A 10901-nucleotide genomic window follows, 5' to 3' on the forward strand; every position below is an offset into this window, starting at 1 on the left:
AATGCCGTTGCAAAATACAGCAAAATCACACTTACCCGTCCGTCCTGATGAGTGGAGGATGCGCATGCAGGTCACAGTTTTCCACACTTACTTGCACAGAGTGGTCGGTCGTAAAGTGTTTACTAGACAGATTGTAAAACAGAGTCTCCTATTCAGTCAATATATGTCGGTGCTGACCTAAATCAAGCCAGCAGACAATCAATACACTAATTATGGGGTGTTGAACATAATAGCCTACACTTGTTCATTTGATTATTATTAATATTATTATTATTATTATATGAATTATTTTACATGCATGTTTTTGGAATGCGGGAGGTAGTCGGAGTTAGTTCAGGCCAATGTTTTTTATTTGATCAATCGTCCCAATCCAGAAGTTATCTCAAGGCACATTGACCAGCTCAAGAACTGCAATGAAATGGAATTATGGAATTAGCAGTACTTATAGAAGTGGTAGTAATAATAGTACTTAGTAGTAGTTGCAATAATATGAAAGATGAACGTGGTGAATAACATACCATGTTTACATCAACAATTAAAAAGGGCCGACGTGGGTGTGTCGCTGACGGTCGCCACGGACGCATCGTAGAACAAGCTTCCTTTTCAGCTACGTCACTTCATCCGGTAACTGACACATATACCGGAAATATCATATCTTTCTTAAGTACAAACATATAACGATCAATTTAGAAAAAAAATAATGATAATCAGCACATTTGTATCATAAAACATACTGTTTTTTCACGACATATGCATGCTGCCCATATGTCCCTTTGAGTTTATTTTTGTCAAAGTCAAAGTCAGCTTTATTGTCAATTTCTCCACATGCCAAAGATACACAAAGAAACCGAAATTACCTTCCTCGCTATCCCAAGGGGGCAAGACATGGCACACAATAGACAATCAAGTAAACAACACCGTGCTAAATAAATAATGAATAAATAACGCAACAAATAAATAAGAGGAGCAAGTGAGCGTACAGCAGACATTCCAGAAAATAGCGCAGAAGTGCAGCACGCTACGCAGAAGCGGGTAGCGAGTTTAGGGTCCTAACAGCCTGGAGAATGAAGCTGTTGGCGAGTCTGGTGGTGCGGGAGCGCAGGCTCCTGTACCTCTTCCCAGAGGGCAGAAGGTCAAACAAAGAGTGAGCTGGGTGACTCACATCACTCACAATCGTGGTTGCCTTGCGGGCGAGATGGGAGGTGTAAATGTCCTTCAGGGAGGGGAGGGGAGGGGAGCGAAGCACCAATGATCTGACCAGCCGTATTCACTATGCGCTGCAGGGCCTTCAAGTTCTGTTCAGTGCAGCTACCACCCCAGACAGCGATGCAACTGGAGAGGACGCTCTCAATAGTGCCACGGTAGAATGTAGACAGGACTGCCTGAGGAGCACACGCACGCCTGAGTTTCCGCAGGAAGTACAGGCGGCGCTGAGCTTTCTTTGCCAGTGACGTGGTGTTTGCGGACCAGGAGAGGTCCTCACTGATGTGCACCCCCAGGAACTTGGTGCTGCTGCTCACCCTCTGTATGTATGTATGTATGCATGTATGCATGTATGCATGTATGGTATGTATGTATGTATTTATGGTATTTATTTATTTATTTATTTATTTTATTTTCTTTCACAACCCCAACATGTATCACTGATGTACGATGGATCACTTGTGGCGTTTTAGCGTAATGCCATTTTTATTTTGAAAGAAAGAAAACGGAAGTTGGCGTCGCTCAACATTAGCGTGGACTTCAGCTTCGTTTCCTCCCCGTCACTGCTGCGTTCTGCTTCGCGACATCAACCGAGCCTAGCTTACCGTGTCTAGATGCCAAATGATGCTCATAGGGTGGTTTTAACTCAACACCACCCGCTATGTCGCGCTGGTTGTCGGTGCGCTGCTTTTAGGTCTTTGTCCGGTTAAAGAAAGTGAATCCAGGAAGCTGTAGAAAGAGAACCGAGAGCAGATCAGACGGACAGGAGGCCACGGTTCTCCCCCATCTCGCTAACACACACATACACGCACACACCACTCCGGCCTTGATGGTGATGTATGCAAGGAAACCAACAAGAGTCAGTGATGGGTAAATTAAAAAGCAGTTTAACGTTGTGATGCTTTGGATACATCCCATTTGAGTTTATGCAGTCAATCGCTGACTGCATTGTTTTCTTGGAGCGGTTAGCCGCCAATGCTAAATGCTAACAATTTGCAATCGCTTTAGAGTTGCGGCTGTTTCCTGTAGCTTTACCGCTAGCTAAACATCGAAAGCGCTAAACTGGCTCAATTCTGAAGCTTTCGGTCACACACTAGGTAAAAATAAAACGATCACGTTAATAATCAAACAATATCTAACCTCTAGTTACGCTATTTTAGCTCGTAATTAGCTTCCATTCATGATTTATTCGCTAACTATTCCCTGTCGAAATAGCCAGTAGTGCTTCGATGACATTTTCCCCTATTTTCTACACAGGTGCACCGACAGAAGGGATTCCCAGTCCTATCAGGTATGATTTAAAGAGAAAATCAAAACAATTTACACAGCAGTAATATAGTTGGGCAAAGAGATGTTCTACTTAAAGCTTGTCGATGTCAGAGTCCAACTAATGTGTTTCTACTTTTCAGACCCATAAATCTCAGCCAAAGAGCCAGACTACCAGTCTTTACCGTTACGACAAAGTGCGTGATGGCTCATCTGAGTCCACACCCCCTTATAAGATGCTGCGGCGCTCGGATGAAAGTCCTGTCAGCAAACATGGAGATGGCACGGGACATAGCAAAACAAAAATGTCCCACACACTTCGAGCTAAAAATGGTAAGTGCCTGGGAGTCATGCACAAGCTTTCAATATTTCTAGATTTGTTAGTAATGCACCAAAACACTTTTTCATCTTGAGAGAGTACAAAATGTGAGTTCTCGCTGCTGGGCAGGGCTTTACATTAACTTTTGCACTGGTAGCAAAAGTTGGTTGGCCCAGCACAGGATTTGACCATATTTGCAGATATAAATGACATGAATTTGTTTTCTCTCAAGATAGCTTTTTCTTTGTGAATGGTTATTTTTTTCCTTTTGTTGTTCTTCAATTTACTCTTCTATGTAGAGTAGTTACCATACTATGTACACTTCCTTATTGCATTTGCTGTTACCTTATGAATGAGTTTGTTGCAGGGACCAGCGAATCGCCCCATGAGAACTCCCAAAACAGCAGCTTCCAACATGGCGCAGACTCGCATTCGGCTCAGACCAAGCCTGCGGATCGAGTAAGATGATGTCCAGACGTCCACACGACACTGTGCAATTAAAACTTGCAAACTCTGCCATGAGAGGATTACCCACCCATTCAATTGACGTTGTTTCATCATGTGAACGAACACAGGTCAACAAAGGTGTCATTTGAGTATAAAACGCTGAGTCATTAACAAACACGCAGAGCTTCATTTTTAGTAACTGTGTAACTGCTTTTTACATGCAGTGGAAACAAATACAGCTAAATATTTAGAAACCTTTGAAAATGATTTGAGTGACTAACTAGTGGATTTATAAATTGTCATGGCAGAATGAAACAGTGGGAACACAACACAACATAATCATGAACTTGAAATGTTTGCCCAGGACCCAGCAGATGACTGGACAGAACACATGAGCTCTTCTGGGAAAAAGTACTACTACAACTGTAGAACTGAGGTCTCCCAGTGGGAGAAGCCCAAGGACCTGTTGGAGAGGCAAGCTGTTTTCAATGAACTTCAAACACTGAATGCTACATGTTAAACCAATAACTTTATTCCCTGACAAGAGCAAAGGGTGCAGTTCTTGAACCGACCGACGTGTTTGTATGTCTAGTCCCGGAGCACGTACAGTAGGGTAAAAAAAGGATTTAGTCAGCTTCTCCCACTTACAAGATGTGAGATAGCTGTAATTGTCATCATAGGTACACTTCAACTACGAGAGACAAAATGAAAGAATCCGGAAAATCACATTGTCTGATTTTTAAGGAATTTATTTGCAAATGATGATGGAAAGTAAGTATTTGGTCAATAACAAAAGTTCATATTAATACTTTGTTATACACCCGTAAATTATAATTGATGATAATCATTTATTTGTAAATAATTATTGACAAATCCAATGTGATTTTCTCTCATAGTTGGAAGTGTAGCTACGATGACAATTACAGGCATCTCTCATCTTTTACATGGGAGAACTTGCGCAATTGGTGGCTGACTAAATATTTTTTTGCTGGCCCACTGTAGCTACTTAAATGGAGTAAGGGCTGTTTTGCATCTCCTCCAGAGAACAACGGCAGAAAGACCCAGCCAAGTTGGCGCCAAACAGTTTCCCCAGAGACATGGACTACAGACAAGAGGCCTTGCAGGACAAAGCTACAAGTAAGACGCAAGCTGACTGAGAACATTTGCTTCTTGTGGTAACACTAACACTACATGTTCTTACACATGTACAGGTCCCGAATCAGCACCTTAAAATTAAGCACGTTTTGTTCTTGTCTTCACAGAGATCACTTCAGGGGATCAATCCAATGCACCAAATTCCGGCCCCATGTCTTCTTCTTCTTCTTCTTCCTCTCACACCCTGAACCCACCCTCCATCACAACTACCACACCCTCGTCCTCCTCCTCTTCCTCCTCTTTCGGGCAGTTAAGTCAAAGTGGCCAGTCGTCATCGCCTGCGCTGCTTCAGGACTCAGCCATGCTGCGCCAACTCCTGCCTGCACTTCAAGCTACTCTGCAGATGAACAACGGTGGGATGGACATGGCCAAGCTCAACGAAGGTGAGAATGAGAACTGGCCTAATGTGCCTAGCATTCAGCGTTTTCATTAGTGGATGTCTTCTTATTGAATCCAAATGATGTAGCTTTTTTCTTGGTTTCTTCCATAGTTGAGCGTGTTCTCATTCACTAACATGTACTGCTTGCACTAACAACCCGAGAGGTGGACAATCTGTGTTGGCATGTTAGCGACTTTCCCGAAACAACCAGTGAGTTTAAATCTGGCAGCCAAACTGACAAGCTGAGAGCAATTGTTTTCATCTTGTAATTCTGTATGACAGCAAACAGAGTCACTTGCACGGAACATTTCCAAAGACAGCACACGTATATTAGTAAAAGCATGTTGGAAAGTTTTGACCCGCAATATGTCCTTCTAAGCCACCATTTTTTTTGGCTGAGGTTGGAAGAAAGTGAAAGAGATGGAATTTGGAGATTTGCATGAGTCTAACCCACACTGAATTTTGATGGACGCATTTGTCAGATAAATTAAATTTACAACGCACTTCTACACGGGCCATTAAATAATTGTTTTACACCAAATTGGTGATTTAATTAATTCATTACACAGTTATGTGTTTAATTGCAAATCATTTATCAAATATTAATTCATGGTATATTTATTTCACGTGGAACTTTGAGTTCTCTCCGACAACAGACTTAAAGACCAGCCGAGTCAAGCAGTGTAACGGCGGTTACAAGCGGATCCCCCCTCCTCTAGTGTAACGACTGTCATTGTATTGAATTTGACACATCCAGAGCAATACCGTAAAGCAAATCCTAAGAAGTAGAGGAAAAGCTTGTGTGATAAGTAAAGGGTTTTTTTTTTCCTGGACGTTTTATTTTGCCTGGCCAGACCATAGTTGTGACACCACCAGATTTTATTTGGACTTTTTGTGTCACTCACCTGTATGTATGTATGTATGTGTCTGTGTGTGTTTGCGTTGGCCTTTTCCTCCTTCCAGTCTTGACAGCTGCTGTCACCCAAGCTTCCTTGCGGTCTGTGCTTCATAAGCTCCTCACTGCTGGACCCGCTTTCAACATCACTGCTCTGCTCTCAGCTGCTCAGCACGCCAACCAAGGTACGCCCTCCCTCCACTCTGTTCCTCGCCATCTGCCACTGCCAGACCAAAAACTCATTTCAAAAGTCGTACTGTCCTTTATGCCGTTAAGGTTTTCCCCAAACCCACCGTGTTGTCATTGACCTTCAGACATACGTAGACATTACACATTTATTGAAAGTTAACTTGGTTTCAATATCAGTTTTCAAGGTGGCATTTGACATTTATTTTCAAATCCACAAATACGCTCGACTAGTGTTTGAGCCGCCGTGCATATTACCGAGTTGAAAGATTTCAATTTATTTCAAAATGTACTTATCTGTGTGACATTTGGACCCGTTTAATCGGAGCGCATTGCTTTTACACCGTTGTACGAATGGCAACTAGTAGATCCGTTGCCGTCCTTCTCTGACCTCTTTAGCCCAGCACTCCAGTCAGTCCCCCGCATCTCTCACGTCAGACGCCTCGTCACCACGACCTTACGTGTCGCCACGGAATGGCACACCGCAGAGCAACCAGAAAAACCTTCTCAGTGTTCACCCGAGCAACGTTGCATCCTTGCAGACAAGGGTGAGAAACCCTTCTCATTCTTCCAAACTCTTGATTTTGGATACAAATAGCAAGCCTCATCCCCATTTGTTTGCCCGTATCATTTTCACTCACCTGCAGTGCTTTTTGTCTGTGCAGGGCAATACATCTTCAGCTAAACAAGGCTCCGCCCCTCCGGGTCAGAATATGGAGAAGCGTCCTGAAGACCCCCGGACTCTCCAGCAAAGAAGGTAGTTAACAAGCAGGACGTGACATCCAAGTGAAATGTGCCGAGCAATAAATCCACACTGTTCTTATTTTGCTTGTGGCATGTTGTGGCAGTTGAACTTCTTGCATGTTGTTTCATCATCTGCAGCCAGGAGATTCTTTCCACGGGATCAATGGGGTCCGGTGCAACATCTCACGCCACTTCCAGCACCACCAGTCAAAGTCAATCTGACGTTCCCATGACCTTCACCCCCTCCCTGGCAGCTCATTTTGATGAGAATCTCATCAAACATATCCAAGGGTGGCCTTCAGAGAACACTGAAAAACAGGTACAGAAACAACATTGTCAGACCAAGCTTGTCAAACTTCCTGTCTACAACTGATGTGGGCTCTGGCAGGTCAACAAGTGTTTGCTGTTTTGGGGAAGTTGCTCCAAAACGTGGAATGAGCTCTCCAGATGCTTCTAAAAGCTTTCATAACAAATACATTAGGTTACTTTAATGTTTGACAGCTTTTCTTTTTTTTTTTTTTCCAAAAACGAATCGCATTGAGGGTTCACCAGCTTTCGAGCAGCATCTATTTCACCCTTCTTTGCGGTCCTGAAATATGAAAATCCACTATTTTCATTTGCAATAATTAGATTTAACAAACTGTTCTGTGGCGGCTGTTCCGTCGGCGTGCGATTGTCCCGGGCAAATGTCGCCGCGGTGATGATCATGCTGTTTCCCTGCAATAAACATTGTCCTTTGTGCCAGGCGGCCCGGCTGCGTGAGGACATCCACAACATGGGCAGCCTGTACATGTCGGAGCTGTGCACGGAGATGAAAAACCTTCGTTCCCTGGTCAGAGTCAGTGAAATTCAGGCCACGCTGAGGGAACAAAGGTAAGTGCGGCAAAGGAGTCTCCGTGAATTGCCACTGATGCTCGCTCCTCTTTCTTCGACTGACTGTGCGTCTCCTACGCTTAACTGCAGAATCCTGTTTCTGAGGCAGCAGAGCAAAGAGCTGGACAAGCTGAAGAACCAGAACTCTTACATGGTGTGAACGAATGAAGCTTACAATGGCTATAAACAGCCGACCCGATGAGTGCAGCTCTTCTTATCTGTTTATTTGCCCCGTAAGAGCAACTGAGAGGCAGCAGCCTTCCAAGGGTGAGATTTACCATCCTCAACATGTCTGCCCCCAAACCCCCCCCCCCCAAAAAAAAAAAAATCTCCACGTGAGTCGCTCTCATTGAAAGGTGAAACAATGGCTCACCGAGCTGGACATAGAGGACCACAAGCTCTTTTCAGACAGCACCTTCTCGGATCACGTTTAGAGTCCGAAGTTTATTTTCAGATGCGTTTACATGTCTCCTGGTCAGGAAAACAGGTTAGATTGTTTTTGTTTCCCTTTTGAAAAACGATAGCATTATTTGCGTCGAATGGATTCGTGGTATTAAGTGTCACATCCGCCTTCCAAGCCTCTCACACGGACTTTGGCTAAATATGGTGGTTCAATAGATCCAATAAGTCGTGCATCTGAAATGTATGAACTCATTGGCAGTGATGTTACCCCCCCAGCCCCCGCCACCCACCCTTGGAAGTAATAAAAGAAGCCAACATTTCTATAATTCCAAGTGTTGATATTCCAATTTATGGAAACGTATCCTGTTCCAGTAACACCACTGCACTGCTAAGTCACAATAAGTGAGCTCCAGACTCCAGATGTTTGAAAGCCGTGGTTTATGGGGGCGGTACGTTATTGGACCTATGACTGATTTTAGTATGAAGAGGTCAATTTAATCCCATTCCTTGATCAGTTATGCTTTATCATTTTTTCAATAACTTTTGTTTCCCCCTCATATCCAGATTGGGGAGGAATATTTCATTCCTTTTGTGCTGTGTAGCAAGTGAGTGTAAAATAGTTAAGTGACTGAATTAACAGTCATGTAAATTATTGATGATTGCGTTTGTGCTTGTTTTACTGCAAAACCTAGTTGAAAATGTTTTTTTTTCTTCTTCATTATTAAATTTGAAATTGATTTTTCACTTTCAGTACTGCAGTGGCCATTGATCATTTACTTTAATATTCAAATTTGGCTCACAAGGATTCCTTTGTAACCGCATTCCTTTTTCTATTTTTATTTTTTAATTTTGCTAACAACCCAGTATCACATTGTACTGCATTTGTACACAACCAGAAACCAATTTATTTCGTTTCTCAGCTGTTGTTAAGTAGATTCCACCAGATTGTTGTGCACACTTTTTTTTTTGATGGGGTGGGCTGGGCTGGGGTGGGCTGGGTTGGGGCGCTTGTACAAGTCAGTGCGTGGGGAGCAAGGGCTTTGTATTCCGTAAAATAAGAGATTAAAATATAATACCACACCTACTCGTACAGTGCTTCTGTTCAATGTTATCATTTAGGTCGTGTGTGAGTGTGGGACAGCAGTTTGTTGCTATGGGTTTAAACATGTTTGCGCTGCTCGGGTGTCACTCTTCAGATGGAGGGAGCCTTTTAGGAGTTGTTAGTTATCTGCTAAATGTAGAACGATAAATTACCATCTGCCCACAAGGGGGTGAAATTGAGCCAGTTACTGAGCGTGCCCAATGTTCAAGGCTTAGCCCTATGATGAGATACCTTACTGCTGTTTTTGTCATTTATGGCACATGTATGTAAGCTCCGTAAGTAGATAGTTGGTCAAATGAAGAGAATTTTCACCCAGGTGCAGAAAGGTTGGCACGGGCTGCATGAAAGTGCCCAGGAGTAGTGCTTCACCAATTTTCCATGTGGGAGGACATGAAGGCCTTTTTTAGTCAGCGCAGCGCAGCGCAGCAGCTCATTCCTGCTTGCACGGTTCACAGCGGCCAAAACGTAGACTTAACTTTATTCATCCTTTAGGATTGCTGAAAGGTGACTTTTGTGTTGTTGTTCTTTTTTTACACAACTGTAACGTGAGAGGTTGTTGTTGAAAATACAACCTTGATGTTCTGTTCTCTTTCAGACAGCAACAAAGGCCGGTCCTCTGCTAAATAAATCATCAATATGTTGAGATCATCTCATTGTGGTTAACTCTCCTTTCCAACCGTCTTATTTTCTGTTTTCAGCGTCATCGCTCACATAATAGAAAAACACAATTAAAAATCCAATGGAGTCCATTATGTGTTCTATAGTTCAGCCTGGAGCCCTTCACTTTAGGATTAGTCTCACAAAGACAATTAAAGGCTGTGCAGGAAAATTGCTTACGAGATGACTTCAAAAAGACAAAAGACCTTTCTTCAAATGATTTGTTTTGGACTTGTAGTCAATGAGGCATTTTAAGGACCTAAACAAAGCAACCTGTGTAAATAAAGCAGTATTAAATTGTACTGAACTTATTTTAATAACATTCTCGCAACACGAATGGATTCTATTTTGCCAGAAAACCAATTCAACCTGCAATTGACGAGTGTCACACTTGAGATGTCAATTTGAGCCTAACCCCAATTTTATGTACGACGATGACCAGAGCATGATTGAACACAACGATTTTCAAACGCGTGCAGCCAACGATTGTGCTTTTTCCATTTCATATGATGCTCCTCTTCTCTACGGGTCTGCCCTCAGTGCAGTCTGGCCGCTCTGATAACATCGCCGTGTCTCATTTCGGGCCATGTTGACACGCCGGATTGATAACTAGATGCAGCCAAATCTCAGTGGGGTACAATTTTCAGAATCTGAATCCGAATCAGCTTTATTGGCCATGTTTGGGCATGCCGAACAAGGAATTTGACTCCGGTTGATCTCAGCCTCTGTACAACATTCAAGTGATGACCAACATTCAGCCTCTCCTGCTTTTGGCGTATAGTGCTCTGTAACGCCGTCCGGAGGGGAGTAGTTTGAACAGACTGTGACCTGGGTGAGCAGGGTCTGGAGAGATGTTACTTGCACGTTTTCTGGTCCTGGACAGGTGCAAGTCCCGATTTTCTTTTCCGCAGTCCTGATTGTCCGTTGCAGTCTGCGCTCGTCTTGTTAGGTGGCCGATCCAAACCAGACAGTGATGGAGGTGCAGAGGATCGAGTGGATGATGGCAGCGTAGAAGGTCTTCCTTCAGCAGCTCCTGTGGCAGGTTGAACTTCCTGAGCTGTCTCAGAAAGTACAGCCTCTGCTGGGCCTTCTTCCGGACAGAGACATCCGGTTCAGGTGGCCCCAAAACATCCACCTGCCTGAATCTTCTTGACTTTGCATATCAGACAGGTCAGTCTAGCATGAATACAACATTGCCTTTACACTTGCACAATCTAATGAGGGCCAACACAAGAACAATATCAACAAAAAAAAAAAAAAAATTGGGCTCAAT

The 10901-nt window shown here is 43.4% G+C and overlaps 1 protein-coding gene across 1 annotated transcript; it reads left to right on the forward strand.

Annotated features, from left to right (window-relative positions):
- Positions 1-1738: 1738 nt before the first annotated feature.
- LOC125984855 (WW domain-containing adapter protein with coiled-coil) lies at positions 1739-8619 on the forward strand. Its single transcript, XM_049747146.2, has 13 exons — positions 1739-2073; positions 2461-2494; positions 2613-2802; positions 3156-3247; positions 3600-3709; positions 4278-4372; positions 4498-4773; positions 5733-5849; positions 6250-6398; positions 6516-6607; positions 6733-6913; positions 7340-7467; positions 7558-8619. Exons 1-13 carry the CDS (start codon positions 2033-2035, stop codon positions 7625-7627), a joined length of 1575 nt encoding a protein of 524 aa, XP_049603103.1. The 5' UTR covers positions 1739-2032; the 3' UTR covers positions 7628-8619.
- The last annotated feature ends 2282 nt before the right edge of the window (positions 8620-10901 follow it).

This window comes from Syngnathus scovelli, chromosome 17 (genome assembly GCF_024217435.2).
Source record: "Syngnathus scovelli strain Florida chromosome 17, RoL_Ssco_1.2, whole genome shotgun sequence".
NCBI lineage: Eukaryota > Metazoa > Chordata > Actinopteri > Syngnathiformes > Syngnathidae > Syngnathus > Syngnathus scovelli.